General features: G+C 40.4%; 1 protein-coding gene across 1 annotated transcript in view; it reads left to right on the forward strand.

The window, feature by feature from the left end:
• The first annotated feature begins 3,535 nt into the window (after window positions 1-3,535).
• Window positions 3,536-21,652, forward strand: part of AQP9 (aquaporin 9) — a 45,017-nt gene continuing 26,900 nt past the window's right edge. Inside the window, exon 1 of the mRNA XM_081048316.1 lies at window positions 3,536-3,882. Within this exon, the coding sequence (XP_080904442.1) occupies window positions 3,772-3,882 (111 nt within the window). The 5' untranslated portion in view covers window positions 3,536-3,771. The remainder of the gene's footprint in view (window positions 3,883-21,652) is intronic.

Raw genomic sequence — 21,652 nt, forward strand, 5'->3', positions numbered from 1 at the left:
TTTCATGAGTGGAGGCAAAGGTGGTGGTTACTCAAGACAAACTGGAGAGAGAAGAGAATGTTAGGGTCAGGGAAGGACAGAGTCAGGGGCAACTAAAAGAGCTGGGTTAGCTAACCCTGGATATTCAGCATGGCACTACCCCTAGAAGAGCACAATTTTAAAACTATTGGTGGCAGAATGAGTCAATATTTTGGCAATGGACAATGACCTCTCAGATGTCTACGTGGTGATACCTAGAATTTTTGTTCAGTACTTTGCTTATACTTCTATTGTACTCTATGATATATTCAGTTGGAGGTCTTTGTCACTTAGACTATATAATCCCTTAACAGTAGAAATCTTTCTTCATATTTAAAACCCCACTGCTTAATACTGTGCCTGACATGTGGTAAATATTTAACAAAAGATTTTGCTGGGTAAATGAATAAAAGAAATTAAACAGCCCCATATTTGCTATAGGAACTTTTGCATGAGGGTGCTTTGCCAAGGTCCCTTCCCAGGTGGAGGAGAGATGTTATTCATTGTTTATCTTCTCTGAAGGCTCTTGAATATTTTGTTCGGTGGTAGTCTGGGGAGTGTGAGTGAGCTATGTTTGATAATGAGTTGTTCGTGGTGATGGAAATGAAAAGTGTGACTGTTGTCTGAAGGTAAGATCAAAGAAATAGTAAAGGGTTCATTCTCCTCTACCTGAGCAAAATGTTCAGTACTGCGAGCTTAGCCTCTGCTCTCTTCAAACTCTCTAGATAATGTCGTCTTTATTCATGGCTTTAATTGTTACCTCTATGAGCACACAGGCCTTCTTTTTGAATCCAGACCCAAATCATTTCCTACTTGACATTGTCAACATAAGAATCACCGAAACCTGTAGAGAATTTTTATGAGTTTATTTGAGCCAAACTGACAACATATGCTGGGGAGCAAGATCTCAAGTGCTCCGGATAGTAACTTTTGCAGCTTCCTTTATGCATTTGAAATTAAGGAGGGAACATCAGGAAGATTACACGGAAGTGGGAGAAACAAGGTGGGGATTGGATTATAGGATGGTTAACAAGATTCTGTGCTCTTTTGAGGATGATTATAGCTTATTTCAAAGGTGTGTTAGCTTAGATGCATAGAAACAATGGACAGGTCTTGCTTAAGGCAAAGATAAACCTTTTACTAAAAAGTTATATGCCTGGGGTGCGACTACCCACCATGACCTACTTAGTTAGGAATTTATGATCAGATCACCCTGTGAGGTTACCTTACTTTGAACCCCTCCTCCACTTTTTTTGTCCATGATGTCTTCTCTCAGAAGCACCAGAGAGCCCCTGAGACTTACCCTACAAAAGCAGAATTCATGATCTTCCACTGCAATCCTGGTCCTGTTACAGAGTTTTTTCTCCCAGTGCTTAGCACCTCCTTCCCCAATAAGCCAAGAACCCATCAATCAACCCTGAAGAGTTCCTCTTCCTCACCTTCCATATCCAATCAAGACCTTCCAATTTTAAAATACAAGGAACTATTGAATTCTTCCATTTCTCTCAATTGTCAAAGCTACCACCCAGTTCTGGAATTCTGTAACACCCCCCAGTGCCCAGTTTAGGCCCTTCCAATCCCCTCTCTACCTCACAGCCAGGATGATCTTTTCAAAACTCAAATCTAATGGCGTCATGTTCCTGCTTAAATCACTGCAACAACTTATTATTGATTTCACCTTAAATAGGATTTACAAGGCTCAGTATGGTCTGAGCCCCCCCACAGCCCCAGTCTCATTTTGTACCACTCCTTCACTTACTCTCACAGCCAGCCGCAATGGATTTGTTTCATTCTTAGACAGGCATCATACTCTTGCCCCCAACCCCAAAGTCTTTCTACATGCTCTTTCTTCCTCACTTTCTATCATTTACCCCTATGCTTCTTTCTGATCTCAGCTCAGATATGATATCTTTGGAGGAGCCATCAGAGATCTCTCTGACAAGTTGAAATCTCCCTGCTATATTCACTCATAGACATATGTGCCCCATCTTTGCAGCATGCACCTCAGTTGTGATTTCATATTTCTGTGTGTGTGATTATTTCACTTATGTCTGTCTCCCTCACTAGACTCTTAGCTCACGAAGGGCAAGAACCCTATATCCTTTTTCTAAGTGCAGGGCATGGCACATAATGAGTATGCCATAAATATTTGTTAGATGAACGAATGAAGAGACCAAAAAGCACCCTTGTCTGGTATTAGATGTAGTCACAGCAATAAAGTTTTATTTCTCTGGTCCATCCACTGGGATTTGGGAATCGTGTAGCCACAATTAATTCTAGGCAATGGTATCCATGATAACTTAAACAGCAGTTAAAGCCAAAATGCTTTATTCTTGTCCTGGCCCTGCAATGCTGTGTCCTCAAGCAAGATATAATTTTTTAGGCCTAAACTTCATATTTTACCTACAGATTGGGTGTACCTCTCCTCCTTTCCTTCCTTCCTGTTTTCCCAGCTGGAAATGACTGTTGTCCTCCTGCAAAGCTAGGGGAGGGCCTAAAACAGCCAGCTTCTCTGTGGGAGGGTTGGGAGAAAGCGTGGGTACTAATTTCACGGAACTGCCTTTGTATTCAGAAACAACTGCTGGATTCTATTTCTTCAGACAAACTAGTTTTGAAAAACTAGTCGACATGACAAGAAGCTAATCTTAAACACTGTTCCTGAAAGGATGTTAATGCATCAAACTGAAAACATGTTTAGATGTATTCACTCCCTTGCTTATTTAATTGGGGTGACATATACTCAGATTGATCTCTTTTCTGGTTCAGAAAAGAGATCTCCAAGCAGTATAAAGTTTCAAGCTGCTGTTGTTTATTTTCTATGTATTTTGCCTAAATATTTCATGGTAAATGAAAGGAAGTAACTTAGTTTTCAAACAGGAATATTTCTTCAGTAGAAACGCAACAGGTTGCCTTCTTCATTTTCCTGATTCTTGGATGCAACAGTAGATGAAGTAGATGAAGTCCAGTGTTGGTAACTGAGGAGGGGATCCCATCCCTGACTTGCTGTGTGAAATTGGCAATGGTCTCTCTGTATGTTAATTTCCCCATCTATAGAATGGACGCACTAGTAATTCTTACCACTGTCAGGGAGGTGTCATTCAATCACTGAAATAATATTGGAAGAAAATAAGAGTGTTCAATCTTGCAGAAAAACACATCTATATTTTCTTCATGTTCTCCAATTTGCATGAAAATATTCAGAAAAGAACATTTACCATATATACGTGTGTGTTTGTGTGATTTGACAATTCCAAACTACACCCTAACCACCCACTTCCAAATAGGGGGTACAATTCAGAAGGCTGCAATTGTGTAACACAGAAATCTCTGGACTGAAGCCCATCGCTGTGGTTTGGCAACACAACCAGTACATTGCTTTTCTCATCTCTTGAACAAAAAAAAAAAAAAAAAAAAAGAGAGAGAAAAGAAAACCCAACAGAGAGAAAATACCTTGAGCATACAGGTAATGATTAATCCATCAGGTACAAAAAGGATAAAAGTGTCATTTTGGGATTTCATGTTCTAACTCGCTAATGCAAATAAATAGCAGTGAACAGGGAGTGACAATTTTACCAGCAGAGGATTAAGTCACGGGCTGTGATTGGGACAGTGTTTGTGGAGTAAGATAATCTCATCAGAGATCTCCAGGAATCTATCAGCAGTTGTCAAAACTTCCTTTTTCACGTGTGAGTGAAGTAGGGACCAGAAGAAGCAGGTATCAGTGCAAAGAGTGGTACTTGGAGAACCTGCACAATGCAGCCTGAGAAAGGAAAAAAGAGGAAAAGCCTCAAGCAGAGACTGGTCTTGAAGAGCAGCTTAGCTAAAGAAACATTCTCCGAGGTCTTGGGCACGTTTATAATGATTGTAAGTATTTCCTGCTTTTCTGAGTTCCAACCCAATAGTGCCTTCCTATCAATCTAGCTGGTGGTGAAGAGTTTTGTTTTGGTTTGTTTCCTTAAAGCTTACCATTAGATTCATATCTCCTAGAGAACAGCAAGTTACTAAAGGCTGTTTGGCTACTTAGTGGCAACAGTATTAGGTTTCCATTTACTCATTTCATTTATCCATAAGAGTTGATGCACGTGGAAGAGGAGGGAATGAAGTACTTTCTTCATTTTAGAGATTGCCTTGGACTCTAAGATGATTTTGTGATTTATGTCAGCCATTAGAAATATTTCTCATTGATTAATTGATTTATATATATCCTGCTTATTTCATAAAAAACATTGAGGTGGTTCAGTCACTTGCAATAAGTATTGACAGTCAATAGGGATGGCAAGAAATAGCTCATTATTACAAATGCATGGCAAAGACTGTGTTAACAGATCACTTAACTCTTAATAAATTAAGAATTGCACTAGGTAGAAATAGGGTACTGTGCAATAGTCCAGCTTTGGTTTTGTATCATGTTTTCCATCTAACTCAAGCTAATCTTGAAAGATCTTTAGAGATTTTTACTGATTGCAAGTCAGTAGGACAATTACAAGAAACTTTTATATATAAAGGAAGGACTGATTCTTAGAACCTCTCAAGGATTTTGTCCATAGATTTGCACAGCTATTAGTAAAAGACTGAAAAGTTTACTTGAGTGGCATGGATCTAGGTTTTATTCCCATCGCATATTCCTGCATTCTGAATTTTCAGTTGGTGCCAGACCGTTTGTGGACAGAAAATTAATTTTTTGATTATTTTTATGTGTAATAGCTACTGATGTTAACTTGCTTTAGAAAAAAAATAACCTGCTCAAGGATTCCCTACTTCAGGTATATATGTTTTCATTTTTCTTAAGGTTATAGAGAATTGCCCATAAACTTTGTACATTAAAAGTTATTTGGTAATGTACAGCATGGTGACAGTTAATAATATACTGAATTGCATAGTTGAAAGTTGCTAAGAAAGTAGATCTTAAAAGTTCTCATCACAAGAAAAGAAATTAAAACTCTGTATGGTGACAGATGTTGTTATTATGGTGATCATTTCACAATATATATAAATATTGAATTATTACATTGTGTACCTGAAACTAATATAATGTTACATGTCAGTTATACCTCAATCAAAGAGTTCTTTGCTTTGGGTAAAAACAAAGTCATTTAGGAAAGTAAGCCAAAATTGAGAAAAACATGTGAACTCAAAAGACAGAGCCAGTGTAAAATGAGAGAGAGTCATCACTTTTCTGGTCTCAGAGAGCCCTTTTTTTATCTGATTCACTCAAGTATTTTCAAGGCATTATGGACAATTTCTTGCATTCCTTGGCTGTCCTCAGATGACTTACATAGGGAGAGTTCAAAGGAAAAGAGACAAAAAATGCCTATGATTCTTCTAATTCCAGTCACTACTTACTAGAAAATTGCTTCAGAAAGACAGAAACCTTAGGTCATGTTAATTGACATTTTGTTCCTAAAGAGGAGAGTAGTTGTCACCACCAACTAACTACAGCTCCACGGTAACATGTGGTTCAGAGAAGTGGGGCAAATTCAGTTACAACTCTGAGCTGAGCGACTGCAGAAAACACAGGAAGGAAGTGAACTAAACATTCATTTTGCAACCAAAAAAGTTAAAACCCTCTTTATTAACAAGAAATCGTTTCATAATCCCATCTAGTCTGGGTTGAGAAATGCTTTCAGTCATTTACTATTCTACATTCAAAACACAAAATTCAACCCGAGTAAATATGAAGACTGGCTTTATTAAGTGATTCATAAATCGTGCAACATCCCATCTAGCAACTAGAAGAGTTCTCAGAGTTGTTTAAAACGGGAGGTTTTATAGGCACAAAGAGGGTAGAATTCAGAAGGTAAAGGAGTGGATTATTTCAGGCAAGGTCACCTTCCCTTAGGGGAAGGCAGGTAGTTTTAGAAAGGTTTTGTAGAAAAGAAATGATTGTTTTTGGTCCAAGACACCTTTTCTTTGGGGGAAAGAACAGGATATTTTCTTGTTAAAAGGATTAAAAAGGATTTTTATCATGCAGATTGCCTCTTTTTATGGATAGTGGACGAATGTAGAGGGCCCAAGGCATACTTACTGGTGGTTGAACAGAAAAATCTCAGATTGGTTGATTAAGACCGTGTTTTAGGGAGAAGTTGAAACTGCAGTTGGTATTAAATTTAGGTTTGGTATCATGGGCTTTCAGTACAATTTGACTCCGTTTTGGGCCTATGGTTTTCTGTTCTACATTACTCATGCAACTAGTAGTGTGTGTTCTCCTAGTACTCAAGGTAGGAGCTAAAGAAATATCTTAATATTGTATGTTGAAAATTAAAATTTGTATCTTCTGGATAAAGCCAATCATTTACTGAAAGGTATGATTTTTATCTATACTGTACATTTATTTTCTAAAGCAAACCCTGATGAAATCTATAATTGCGATTACAGGCTTCAGTTTTGTTGAGGCATGTGGGGATATATAAACAAGAAGTTCCTGCACAAACACAATTATTTCTTAACCCATAATTCTACATGGTTTTGTTACTGGAGGCAGAAAGAACAGGACCTCAGGGAGGGAAGGGTTGGAAGGGAAGGAAGATGCAAGGGGAGACAAAGAGGCGGAGATGAGATCATCCTTGAGAAAAGGTGCAGCTACTAGACCATGCCAAACTAGATTTCGGTGGCCCAGAGCAGATCCAGGACACAATCTTGTCCCTCAAGATGAACTTTAGCTAATTATAATGGATTTTAATATTATTATTAGCATCGTGGTTAAGGAAAAATCTCCACCCCCTGTGCCACCACGACAGTTCCGACAAGAGCCAAATAATGACAAAAATCACTCCTCCTGATGGGAAGGAGAGGTTGGCAAGAACCACCCTGGGAACGCCTACAGCACCACCCCTAAGTCTTGAATATTTCGTGTCCTCGCTCTAGAAGTAATAAATTCCTAAGCCTTTATGTTCTTTGGGGCAGTTGCTCTTCTCCGGGCCTGCCCACTCTCCCTTCTAGAGAGTGTACTGCCTTCTCTAATAAATCCACCGCTTGCTTGGCTTCTTCAGAGCATCCTTGAATTCATTCTTGTAATCATAGCAAGAATCCATTTTTTAACAACAGTTTTGCTCAAAGATTTTTAAAGTAATTGTCTCTGCTTTGTTAGAAAACGTGCATTTTCCCTTGCTTTCTCTAGTAAAAAGCTTTGCCTGCTGATAAGGCATGAGGAAAAGGGTGCCTCAAAAAGATGGTACAGGATACACAGGACTCATCAGTTCTCCTTCATATTTGTAAATATGGTTTTTCCCCCAGACCCTGGGAGTCTGGTGCCATTTCCCCCCCACCTTTCCAAAACTGCTCTTAGGTGAAGTCTCTCAAACTCATTTACACTGTGGTGTAAATGACTGAAGCCTAGTGGTAGCATTAAGAAACAAGAAGGTCCATGAAAAAATCTTTGTAAACTACAACTGAAAACAACAATAATTTCATCGTAAGTCAAAGAACTAGTTCGAATGTGGCCTTTTAGACTTCAGGATAGGTAGGCTTTTTTGCCTTTGCTAGTGTCAAGAAGTTTTGGCAATGCATCGTTCCTGTCACAGAGAAAAGGTTTAGAAATCTTGATGGGCAAAAGTAGAGGCCATGTGGTAATTACCTACCATACGTTAGCTTCTGTACATACATTTTTTTAATCCTTACAATTGCTGCATTAGGAAGGCTTTATTATCACTCATAAACAGTGGGAGAAATGAGGGCTCAGAGAGATGAAGTAACTGGCCGAAACCGGAAAAGCATTGAACTGGGATTCTTTCTAACTCTAGAGCCTACACTTTCCATAGCCATCACTGGAATTGCTTCAGCGATATCCACAATAGATAGCAAATCAGACTCCCTCTGCTTTAAAAGTTCCATAGATTAGAGCCATGAGTTAGCTCTCATTTGCTCAGGGCCATGTGAGTTTAAACCTGTAGGCACCTAAGACCAGATTGTTAGTTATACCCTGAAGCCAATGTCTTTACTTTCCCTGAAGCCAAAAAGATGGTTCAATGTAGGTGAACAGGTGTGAGGGGAAGGCAGAGAACAAGGGACTGCTCGGGACCATATGTGTGGGCTCATGGCCTGGTGACTTCAAACTGAACATTAAATACACACTGCACAGAAAGTTCCGGACATAGGGAACACTCTTTCAATGCCACCTCCCTTTCCCCTTTCTTGCTCCTTCCCTTCTTTTACTTGAGAATACTTGTAGTATTGAAAACAGCTGCTTTGTTTCCTCCTGGCCATCTTGCAGGCCATCTTCCCCAGCACCTGCCACAGAACTCTGCACATACATAAATGGGAGCTCATAAATGTGAGTTGAATTTAAATTTCTTTTGTGGTCTGAACTTTCCAGGCTCTCTAGTCCTTTCTTTATGTTCACTCCTCACTATTTGGTGCACCCTCCTTGCTCTTCAAACATTTCAGGATTCTTTGATAGAGCTCATCCTATTGAAGTTTCTGAGGTGAACAGTCCAGCAAGCAACCATGTCTCCTCCTGTGATGGAAGAGTGCTTCCAGGGCTGGACTTCTGAGTGGGTAGCACCTATTTTTGTGCTGGGGAAGACGCTGAATTCTTTTCTCACCTTGTCAAGCTTGGACATTAGAAGTTTACCTTTTGGCATGTCTAAGAACGAAAAAAATACAAATACTTCTTTTAAAAGTAATACACTGAAGGGAAACAAAGGGTAGAGGCCTGGGACACAGGATACGGATGGCATAGAGGAGTGGGCAGTGCAGGATGGAGGGAAGAAATGGGATGGATGGTACGTGAGACCATCCACGACCCCCTGCCCCCACGGTGTTTCTCATGTCTGTTTCTCCCTTCTTCCATGACTTCATATCCAAACTTCTCTCCCTTCTGGAGTCACAGAATTCATCATTTCATCCTAGGAAAGTTCTCAGATATGTTGGCTATAGAAATTCTAGGGCGTTAAAATTATTACAAAATGTGCTCAGATCTTGGAGCAGGTTGGAATTGGTCTATTTCATGTTCAAGAACGTGTGAAACAAAAGAATATATGATCAGCATTTAGAGTGAAACAGGAAAGTTCTTAAAATAAGCCAGTTCGTAAATAAGTGCTTCGCAGTGCAAAAGTCAGGACAATTTTGGTCTACTACATTATTTAGAATTCCTACACACTGGGAGGACAGCTCTGAGATGAGGGTGGGGTGGATGCCGTTTTTACCTTTGTATTCATGGGAAGCTGAGGAACAGGCTGATGCAATCATGTGTTCTCTGAATCATGGAGAAACTCAATTGCCCTGCCTTATGCATGCATTTGCCCTAGGGTTTCGTTTCCACTATGCCTTTCCTCCAAGAAACATAAGGTGTTTTCTCACATAGATTCCTGTTTATTTTTATATCTTTCCTGGGAGAGAGAGAGAGAGGAGAAACGTGATTAACTCCATTTTGCCGATGGGGAAACCGGTGTCACATAATTAAGAGGTTCACCCAAGGTCACCCAGCCCGTGAAAGTGAGAGCTGGGTTTGATATTTTGACTCTGATCATTTCTAATATACCATCATTTGATGAGAATTAACTCCTTTCATGTGAAAGCCCAAGAGAACTTTAGTTTTATAGCCTAAAATACATCAGACAGCAGAGGTGTCAAAAGATGATTATGTAGAACAGACATGATCATGGCAGGGAAATTATACAGAAATCTATTAGCCCCAAGTTTTGGGATCTCTTTTCCACATACAAACACATTCAAACTCTGTAACTCCACAGGTCCGAGATAGTTCAGCTGTATCTTCATGGCTCTGATGGACACATACCATGCATTGCACTGTGTTTTTCCCCTAGGACTCCCATTATCTGTGTTCTGCTTGAGACCACCCTGTGACTCAGAGCAAAGGACCTATATGGCAGTGAGCCTCAAAAGATCCCAAAACTCCTTTCTTGCTTTCTGCCTCCACAGTCCCCTGCTCTCTATCTGTTTCCCCTGTTTTGGTTCTAGCTTATTGCTTTGCAAAGGCATGCCCCACTCCAAACCTGGGGCGTTCCAGATGAGAATCCCCCACAACTGGAACTGTCAGCTCACCAACAGATAATAGGCCAGAAGCCTCTACTGTCAGCATTGCCCTCGCTGATTCTGGCCATGGATAGCTAGTCTACTGGAGGTGTGGAAGGAGCCCTCATCCCTGGATTCTCACACACTGGCTTTGGTCTTTGTTAGCCGGCCCCTGTGTCTCTCAGGTAAGGGAACAGAGACCTACATGCTCACAGAATTCTGTCAAATGCTCTTCCTACCACAGTAAGACATCAAACAGACTGTCCACTATTAATCCCACCTATGTTTTGTAGTTAAGTGTCCCCATTCTTTCCAGATTGCCTTATGAGCTTGGAGGATTAAAAAGGCATACTTAGAATCAGTGTAAATATTAATCCTTTTTCCTTTACCCAGTTCTGCCTTCTGAGCCGAGTGAGGTATTAGGAGGTAAAGGACCTAACTCTATAATGGAGTTGAGGCTTACTACAGTGTATGCTGCCCTGTGAATGCCATTGTGCATGTAGCTAAATGCAGTATTTGGACAATACTGCATTGTCTAAAGGAGTATCTCTTAGATCAGGCCTGCTAGAGTAGACTTGGTCTATAGTTTTAAGGCAGGAATGTGTCAGCGTGAGGCCCTGTAGGCATCAGGGTAGCCGAGTTAAGAGTTTGGCATGTCTTAAGGTGAGATATGGAAAGTCCAGGAGAAGTGCCTGATATTTGGAAGGCATCCTTTCATGAGCTAATGATGGCCTTTAGTCTTTAGGACTCCTTGGTCCTGGAGACTAGGAGTCCTGGTAGGGATTCCTAACCTCTAGTGGCATTCCCAGGGTTAACTTGGTGGCTACCTCCACTAGGAGCGCCATGGCAGTGAATGCCCTTAAGCATCCCAGCCATCCCTTGGCTGCAGAATCCAGCTGTTTAGAAAAGTAAGTGAGTGGCTGGAGATCTTGTTCCAGCGGCTGTGTCAATATCCCCAGTGCTATTCCCTGCTTCTCTGCACTGAAGAGTATGAAAGGTTTGTTGAGGTCAGGTACGCTTAGGGCTGGGATAGACATAAAAGACTGCGTGATATCTTCAAAGGCATTTTGTTGTTTTAAAGTCCAGTCTAATGGCTCGGTGTCTGACCCAGCTAGAGCCTCATATAGCGGCTTGGCCATGACACTGAAACTGGGGATCCATATCCTACAGAATCCCGCTGTACGTGAGTCTAAGTTGTTTTTTTGTCTGAGGAAAGCCAAGATGGGAAATGGCCTCCTTTCTCTTTGTAGTTAAATCCTGGTATCCAGGGATGAAAATATATCCAAGGTATTCTACTTTCTGTGAAGAAATTGGGCCTTTTTCATGGAGACTATACCCTCTAGAACCCAGGAAGTTAAGAACTTGGACAGCATTGGTGTCTGAAAGTTCTTTAGTGGCACTACAAATAAGTATATCATCCACATATTGGAGGATAGCCTCATTTGGGAGGGAGACGTCCTTATGTTGTTTAGCCAAAGTGTGCCCAAAAGATGGGGGGCTATCTCCAAATGCCTGGGGCAGTACAGTCCAGGTAAGCTGTTGGGACAGACCAGAGTCAGGGTCTGTCCATTCAAAAGCAAACAGATATTGAGAATCTGGGTGTAAGGGGATACAAACGAATGCATCTCTGAGGTCCAAGACAGAAAACCAACTGGAGTCCCCTAGCACCTGAGTTAGAACTGAATGTGGGTTTGGGACCAGCAGGTGAATAGGTATAGGCCTCATTAATAATTCTTAGTCCTGGACTAGATGGTATTATTGGGCTTCAAAACTGGTAGAAGAGAGGTATTACAAGGGGATTGCTAGGATACGAAAAGTCCATACATTATAAATTTCTATATCAGAGGCTGGAGTCTCAGCCTCTTACAGGTCTCAGCCTTGATGAGGTGCTGTCTTTTCTGGGGATAGAACGGGGTTCCTTTTCTAATATCCTTTCCTTGAGTTGATCAGCTTTGTTTATTTCTCCTTTACCCACCTACTTGCTTTTTCTACTTCTTAAGAATTTACCCTTACATTTTTAGAGAAGATGTATTCTTGAGATAACAAAGTGTAAAGGGAATTAATATCTCCTTCTGAACAACAATAAAACTTTTAAATATCCTAATTGTTGTCAACCACTCTACCTTACATGTTATCATTGTCTAATATTTAAATTCTACCCTCATTATTGCTGTTATTAATCTATACCAGTTTATTTGCTAATCATTACTGCATTCATCCATTACTTTCTTTTAGGTGCAATCTCCTTTCTGCAGTAAAGAAAAAAAATAACAAAACTTTCTTCACGAAATTTTTCAGGACAGGTGTGTGAGGGATAGACTTTCTCAGTCTTTGCCTGACTATGTCTTTATTTCACTCTCCAGCTGCAATGATAAATTTTAGATTGATGATTGGTTTGCTTGACATTTTGCAGGCACCATCCCAATGTCTCTATTGTTGCTGGTGACATTTATGTTATTGATTAATTTTGTCCTTAATAATCTGCATTTCTCTGGTTACAGTTAAGAGTTTCCCTTTGTTTTTTATTCTTAAATTTCAATATAATATGACTAGGCGTTAACTTATTTTATTTGTGGTGTTCAGGATTCATTGTTCACTTTTAGTATAAAGATTTCCAATTTTCACCAATTTCTGGAAAATTCTCAGCTTTATCACTTTGCCTTTCTCCCAGTCTCTCTATTTTCTCCTTTTAGAACTCATATTTGTATATATGCTTGACCATCTCATTTTTTTGATATCTCAAGCATTCTTAATCTCTCTTAAGCTCTCCATGATGAATTTTGTGTGGTTGTCTCAAATCTATCTTCCAATTCACTAATTCTCTGTTCAGATGTATTTAACATCTGTTTAACACATTCATTGCTTGTAGTTTCCTTAATGTTTTCATTTCTAGAAGTTCTGCTTGGTTCTTTTTCTTAATTGTTCTTCTTTTTGTGAGTGTTTATCTCTTTCATCTCTTTAACTCACTAAAGCCTAATATATGTATGGTATTTTATGATTGTTATATCATCTCAAAGCTTTGGAGGAGCTAATAATCCTGCTTATTTTATGTACTGACTCTCACTCACAAAGGATCATTTCCTTCAGTGTTTCATAAATTTGCATTGTAACTCTTCAGGAAGGTTTATTTTTTTCTGTGGGAATTCCATATAGCCTGGACTATGGAGTTGCTCTTCCGGAACAGGTTTGCATTTACTTCTGCTAGGTTATTATTATTGTGAAGTGGCAAACTGAAAAAAGAAAATCAACAAATGTGGGTACCTTGTTGAGTGGCACTCTCTCCAAAGAATGACTTTGTACTCCCTTTCTCCCACATGAGATGTGTGACCATGAATGACTAGGAAACCCATGCTTCCTCCAAATAGGCTGATTCTTAAGTCCTTAGACCCTGAGTCAGTATGAGCTGAAGTAGAAGTTTCCGGAAGGCTTCCCCTTATTAGCAGTGAACATGAAGGAAAATTTGAGACTCCCAAAGGACCTAGGGAGAAAAATCTGTTCTGGGTCACTAATCTAAGGGCTGCAGACTCCTAAAGCCAACCTTGATTCTGCCAAATAAAACTCTACTTTTGATCCAAGTTTTAATTTTGACCCAGAACTCTTGCTATATTCATTGACTTTCAAAGGGGAAGTGGGTTTATTTAGTTTTTCTATAGTGACATATTCTATTGCAACATATTCTCATTATTTGACAAGAAAGGAGAAGCTAGGAATGAGAGCAGGAGTTGGCACCTCTTTACTCATCAGCCTTGTGATGAAAATATGGCATAAAGTGAAGGACTGTGAGGAAGACAAGATGCCTAAAGTGAAATAACCAATAGAACTGATCAAAATGTTAAAGCAACCCAGCAGTATAGGTTGCTCCCTTCATCTAGGGGACACCTTATTCATGACTGAGGTAGGATTGCTACCTCGAAGCAAAAGCTTCAATAGAAAATATGCCAGCAAAATGGGCACCCCACCCCTCTTCATCTTGATAGATTGGCTGGTCATGTTAAGACACAGATTTGGGATGGCCAGTCAAGACCAAAAGGACCTGAGGGCTTACGGTCCGTTAGACTAGAATAAGCCCACCTGCCTTAGTCTCTGCTTGGAAGTTTAGATTTTCTTAGGAGAAAACCTCCCCAAAACTCTATGCTCCTATCCACTGGTGAGTGGATAGAAAGAAGTTGACGTACATCTACGCAATTAACTCATAGAGCTATTCAACGTAATGAAGTCAATCTTTATATGCTGACATGGAAAGACTCTCTAAGCTATCAAATTGAAAAAGCAGCCAAAATAGTATTTATAAAATACTCCCATTTATACACACACACACATACACACACACACACACAGACACACACACACACACTCACATACGCACATTTTTGACAGAATAATTGGAAGGTATTGATATTAGTTACTGCAGGGAATGAAACATAAAATCTGGGGTGGGAAATAGATGAATTTCTTATATTTTATTGTATCCCCTTTGTGATTGAAAAAAATTTCACATGTTTATGTACATTTTCTTCACCCCTTTGTCCCCCACAAAAGAGCTCACTCAGCAGAGTTTGTCCTTCCAGGTGTCTTAGGGAATTGTTCAAAATGTGTTCTAAAGAACACTAGTTCCATGGAATACAGATAAGAATTAAGTGAATAAAAATATGCCATGCTGCCCAAATATGCTTGGGAAACACTGGGTTAAACCTAGTTAAGCAGTTTTCTCAACTGCAGAAATTATCAGAGCCTTTAATGTTCACTGTAAATCTCTAATAGGGGAATAGAATATACAGCAGCTGTCCCCAAACTTACTTGATCATAAATCTCTCTCTTTCCTTTCTTTCTTTTTTTGTTTTCGAAGAGCATCTCACGGAACTGATGATTCGTGGAATATACTTTGGGAATTGTAGGGCCTAGGATGAACCTAAAACATATCACCTCCCAAAACTCTTCCATCTTTGGGAATCTTCTAGATGAGAGTGTCCCATGGTATACTTGACATGGTTGGGCCACTCTGAATAAAGACAGAACTGATCTTGGCAACCCGCCATTCACACACAGCACACTCAGACCTATGGTCTTCCTAATAGGAACATGCACAACTTATTAAGTAAGTATTTAATTGGGTTCTTATTGTAGCCCTGAGATCATGATCAAATTCTTGTCCAAACTAGAATTATTTGGGATGAGTTGAGGGATGTGAATGCTTGGTGTAGGTCAGAAAAGGAGACCATTGTTCTATTCAGCCTAGTAAAAATAATGAAATTTAATCACCTTTCATTTCTGAGGCCCACGTTGGTTCTTGGTACTCTTTTCTACTCAGACAGCACTGAGGTTGGCCATTTGCCCATTCAGCTGCTTCTCAAATCTCAGATTCTTCCCTTTTTATGAGCCTGCCCTAATATCATCTCTTTGCAAGTACAGCTGGTACCTGAGGGGTGATTGATCTCATCCTGATATTCTTTCAGGCTGCATGCCACCAAATATTTTATTTTTAACTAGAATATCCAGGTTTCAGTCTTGGTTCTTTGTGACTATTTTTGTTATGACTGAGAAAGTTTTATTTTTTAATTGGAAAACTAACTGACTGGAAAGCTATGAATACATATGCATTCTGTCCTAATAAAGCAACAAGTAGACCCACCAAGACAACAGCAGTAGCCACAGGAGAAACACAAGGAATCACAGAACCTGGATTTTGTCCAGTCATTCAGTCTTCCAGTTTTTAAATGGAGATCAAATATTGGGAGGAATAATGGAAGGAATGTATGTGAGAGTGCCTGGCTTACATGCTGTAAATGTTTGATTATTCACCCATCCAGAGGTCAAAATTATGTGCAGTCACACCTGGGCCTTATCACTTACACCTGTGTGAACATGAGACATTCTCTTGACCTCTTAACCTTTCTAAGCTTTGTTTCCTTATATGTAAAATGGAGACAGTAAGAGGACCTGGCTTGTTGTGAGGAGTAAAGGGTTAATGTATGGCAAGTGCTTAGCTTATAAAAAGCACTCAATAAATATTGTGATTGCTGTTGTTACTATTATTGTTACATGTTCCAATGGATATAGCCACGTGAACTAAACAGGTGTATATAGACAAGAGGAGTAGGGCGTGCGACTTAGGGTAACGCATACCTAAAACATAGGCTAGAAGGCCAAGGTTTGCAGAGAATGCTGTACTAACAGATTGACATTTGTTCTCCTTTCTCTCCAGTTGCAAAAAGCAAAATAGGTGGGGGAACTACCCCCAAGTGACCACTTTCTCAAGGATGGGGAATGTGTTTTTTGGTCTCCCTATCACCACCATCTTAAATAAAGTTTTGCCTGTAGTCAGCCCTTCATTTGAAGGTAGACCAGATCCTACCTCCAGGAACTGGGAGGCTGGGCTGCATTTCAGCCCAGGTATGTTATCACCATGGTATCTGTGAGGCCAGGAAGTCACTGGCACCAAAAGCTAAATGGGTTTCTCTTCCCAGGACTTAAGAAAGTCGTCATTAGCCCCAAATCTGATTGCAGCCAGGCAGGTAACATATATGAGCAAAGTGGACATGGTGGGGTTAGGAAGAAATTGGATGCCCTGAGGGCATCTGCCACTCAGACCCTCTCAATCTCAGAAGAGAAATCTTGATCTCATATAATCTTAAGTTTCTCATAAGGCCAATCTGTTGTATACTCATGCAATAGATTTTATAAACTCATAATATATTTTTGATTTAATAGTATTATGTCAAGTGATTCAATAATTTCAAGTATTAATCAAATGATTAAAGAACTTGGGGAGACTTAAATGTCAAAATAACCATCATCGAGTCTGTAAGGCTAAATTATAAAACTGCAGCTCCATGCACACTTTCCTTAGGCATAAATGCTTAGGCCATTCATTAATAACAAGGTTGTAACATTAAATAATAGTACCACATTTCATCTGTACTTTCCTTATGATTCTTACCAGTTCTCAGCTATCTTAACTAGTCTGTGAGCTCTCAGAGGACCAGGCAACATGCACGGCACTTAAAATTTTTAAATGCATGTACACATGGAAGAAAGAAAGGAATGGCTGAGTGAGTACCAAATCCCAATTAGTAATAGATATGCTTGTAGATGTGGGTGGGGATCTTAACTTCCTACAGTTTGATTTTTTGAAAGACAAACTTTTAAAGCACAAATCTGGACAAACTGCTTATTTGGCTCAGGTATAATTGAGGGCATTTTAGTGTATGTAAGTGAAGAAAAATATACTTTGGACACAAATGTTAATTTTGAGTTCAACAAGATCTTTTCACTATTATGTTCTCAGGCAAATTACTTAATTTCTTTGTCCCAAGGTTTCTTTAGATGAAAATGGTAGTTCCCTCCCCCCCAACTCAGGTTATCATGGGGACTAAATGAGAGTATTTATAACAAATATATATGTGTGTGTGTATTTGTGTGTGTATACATATGTGGTCCACACATGTACACAAAACAAATCAGTTTATTTAAAATACAAATGTTACCACAGACATGCTTTATTTAATGTGGACTTCTGTTTTCTGAATGTTTGCATAATTTAATGACAAATTATCTACTAAAGATACCTCCAAGAAGACCAGCAATATACAAGGTGGAAAGTTATACATGACTCATGTTCTTGGGCCACATTGTTGCTGCAAACATGCCCCAAACTAACACTTATGAATTAAGGGAGGACATTAACTTCCTAGAAAAGTTTTTAAAAGAACAATCAGAAGAAGAGGTCCAAAATGGCAGATTAGATAAACACTATGCCTTTTGCATCCCAGGATAACACCAAAACTAAAACTAAATTATAGAACAATCAACCTCAGGATTTGTCTGAAGACTAGCTGAACAGAACCCCTATAACTAAGAATATAAAGGAGAGGCCACATCAAAACTAGTAGGAGGGGAGGAGATGCAAAGTGGGCTGAGCTCAAGTCCACAGATAGTATTTGAACACCAGGAGGGGGGGCACCTTGGAGGCAGAGGTCCCCGCTGAAGAGGGAAGGGTCCCAGCCCAATGCCAGGATCCCCCGTCCAGGGGTCCTGTGCTGGGAAGACAAGTTCCCAAGGCGTCTGACAGTGAAAATCAGTGAGGACTCTATCTGCCCAAGCTAGTGGGGCAAAGGGTGGCTTACAGAGCCTGCACACAGACTCACTTGCTTGCAGACTCTTGCCTGGTCTCTGGTGGAGGGGCGGCAACTTGGGAGGCCCAGTGACATGTGAAAAAGGACTGAGTTGTGTGCCTTCAGAACAGAAGCTGGAGGGATGGAACCATTATTGTTCCTATATGGAGCCTGACACAAGTGTGGCCTACAACAGGGCGCTATCTATTTATTCAGTGTCAAGCCCTCCCTCAAAGGGCTAAGTCTGGGACCACATTGGTCGGGTGGAATCTACCCCTGTGCAATGCCTTGGTGATGCCCTGAATCCCTGCCCCTCCCATCCTACAGCTGCTACTACCTCGCCCAGGACACTCTTGACTTCTGGAATGCTGGCCCTGCCCCACAGGCTGCAGAAGCCTTTTTGCAGCTGCAGACAGCCGATGGTGGCCTGGAAAACATTTGCTGGTGGGCGGTAACCCAAGACCTGTGCTGCAGCATCTCTTGGGCAGCTCTTGGGAACCTGGGGCCTGAGACAGGTGGTAGTTGGCCATGGTGTTCTCAGGGCGTTTTTGTGGCGATGGGCCCAGCACTGGTGCAGGAATAAAAATTGCATTGACTTGGTATAAACCACCAACCATACCCCCTAGCTCCCTGGAACCCTGCCCCGCCCATGTAGAACCGTGTTGCCAGGGGCACTTTGGGTCCCTAGGTGGTCGGCCCTGCCCCACAAGCTGTGGAGTCTTTTTGCAGCAGCAGACATCCCGCCGTGGCCCAGGGAGATTTTGGTGGTTGACAGTGACCCAAAATCTGTGCCGCAGCCACTCTTAGCTAACTCTCAGGGATTTGTGATCCTGAGGCAAGCAGTGTAGTCACTGCTTCTCAGGGGATTTTGCAAAGTGGTCACAGTCCACGCACTGGTGTAAGAACTGAATCTGCATTAACTATGTAAAGACCACTGGCCATGTTTCGTGATTCCCTAGGACTCACTCCCCACCCCCCGCACACCTAAGGAGATTATTTCAATGGCTAGGCCTAATGGACAGGTGGCAATAGGCCTAAAGGGTCCCTGAGTCTTTTGCTAAGCTGCCTCAGGCCCACTGTTGGTGGCAGCCAGCCTCAGTTCACAGCGAGGCCACTCCCACATGCCTCCAGGTCCAGCACAGCCAGCAACCAACCACATATAGCTTTGAGGCTCCCACCAGGTAGCAGCAGGCAGGTAACAGGCAAGGCTGAAATTGGCCTGCATAAAGCCCCTCCCAAGAGACATCAGAAACAGCACACCCAGAGGCCAGCTTCAGACCACATCAGAGCACTACCTGGTTAGCCCCACAAGCAGCACACCCAAAGGGGTTTCTCAACAGGCAAAAAAACCCAATGGGGCCTAATTCTCCTCTGTGGGGTCAGCCCCCACACAGCATATCATACATGGTGGGCATAGTCAATCCTCAGTCAATCAGCCTGGGAGTCAGTTCCACCCACCGATGTGCCAAAAGCAATCAAGGGTCAACTACAACAGGAAAGCAACACACTCAAGGGACACTCCTGGAACACATGCATAGGAGATCAGGGAGACTGCACTATTGGACCATATAGGACACATAGTACATAAGACCACCCAGCAAAGACTGAGAGACATAGGAGATCTACATAATACATAGAAGTAAACACAGAGGGGCAGCCAGATGAGGAAACAAATATGTCCCAAATAAAAGAATGGGAGAAACTTCCAGAAATAGAACTAAATGAAATGGAGGCAACCAACCTACCAGAGACAGAGTTTAAAACACTGATTATAAGAATGCTTAAGGAACTTAGTGAGAATTTCAAAAAAGAGATAGCAAGCATAAAGAAGGACATAGAAACCATAAAAAAGAACCAGTCAGAAATAAAGAATACAATAACTGAAATGAAGAATATACTAGAAGGAATCAACAACACATTAGATGAAGCAGAGGATCAAATCAATGATTCAGAAGACAAGGTAGCAGAAAACACCCAATTGGAAAAACAGAAAGAAAAAAAGAAAAACCACAAAGATAGTTTAAGGGACCTGTGGGACAACATCAAGCATAACAATGCTCACCTTATAGGAGTACCAGAAGGAGAAGAGCGAAAGCAAGGGATTGAGAACCTACTTGAAGAAATAATGACTGAAAACTTCCCTAACCTGGTGAAGGAAATAGACATACAAGTGCAGGAAGCACAGAGAGTCCCAAACAAATAAATCCAAACAGGCCCACACCAAGATACACTACAATTAAAATGGCAAAGTTTAAAGACAAAGAAAGAACCCTAAAAGCAGCAAGAAAAAGACAACTAGTTACTTACAAGGGAGCTCCCACAAAACTATCAGCTCATTTCTCAACAGAAACTTTGCAGGCCAGAAGGGAATGGTAGGAAATATTCAAAGTGATGAAAAACAAGGGCCTACAATAGAGACCAGCAAAGCTATCATTTAAAATTGAAGGAGAGACCGAGAGCTTCCCAGACAATAAAAAGCAAAAGGAATTCATTTCCACCAAGCCAATATTAAAAGGACATTTTTAAGCAGAGGAAAGGAGAAAACAAACAAAAGTGAACATCAAAAATATGAATAATAAAATGGCAACAACTATCAATAGTCACTTTAAATGTAAATGGATTAAATGTTCAATCAAAAGACATAGGGTAGTTGAATGGATAAGAAAATATAGCATACGCTATCTACAAGAGGATCACCCCAGATCGAAAGACACACACAGATTGAAAGTAAAGGGATGGAAAAAGATATTTCACACAAATGGAAATGAGAAAAAAGCTGAGGTAGCAATAATTATATTGCACAAAATAGACTTCAAAATGAAGACTATAATAAAAGACAAAGAAGGACATTACATAATAAAGGGATCAATCCAACAAGAGGACATCACCCTAGTAAACATTTATAGTATTATAGTAAACATAACATAGAAGCACCTAAATATGTAAAGCAAATGTTGAATGACATAAATGCAGAAATCAACAGTAACACAATTGTAATAGGGGATTTTGATACCCGACTGACACCAATGGACAGATCTTCTAAACAGAAAATCAACACAGAAACAGTGGCGTTAAGTGACACACTAGACTAGTTGGATTTAATTGATATTTTTAGAGCATTTCACCCCAAAGCAGCAGCATACATATTCTTTTCAAGTGCCATGGAATATTTTCCAAGATAAACCACATGTTGGGCCACAAAACAAGTCTCAATAAATTTAAGAAAATTGAATTCATATCAGCTGACTTCTGTGACCACAATGGTATGAAACTAGAAATCAATCACAAGAAGAAAACTGAAAAACATATAAGTACATGGAGACTAAATAACATACTACCAAGTAATGAATAGGTCAACAATGAGATCAAGGAAGAAATCAAAAGAAAACTTGAGACAAATGAAAATGAAAACACGATGACCCCAAAATCATTGGGACACAGCAAAAGCAGTCCTAAGAGGGAAATTCATAGCAATGCATGTCTACCTAAAGAAACAAGAAAAATCTTTAATCAAAGTCTATCCTTACACCTAAGGAAAATGGAAAAAAAGA

The sequence above is a fragment of the Rhinolophus hipposideros genome, assembly GCF_964194185.1.
Source record: "Rhinolophus hipposideros genome assembly, chromosome: 5".
NCBI classification, from domain to species: Eukaryota; Metazoa; Chordata; class Mammalia; order Chiroptera; family Rhinolophidae; genus Rhinolophus; species Rhinolophus hipposideros.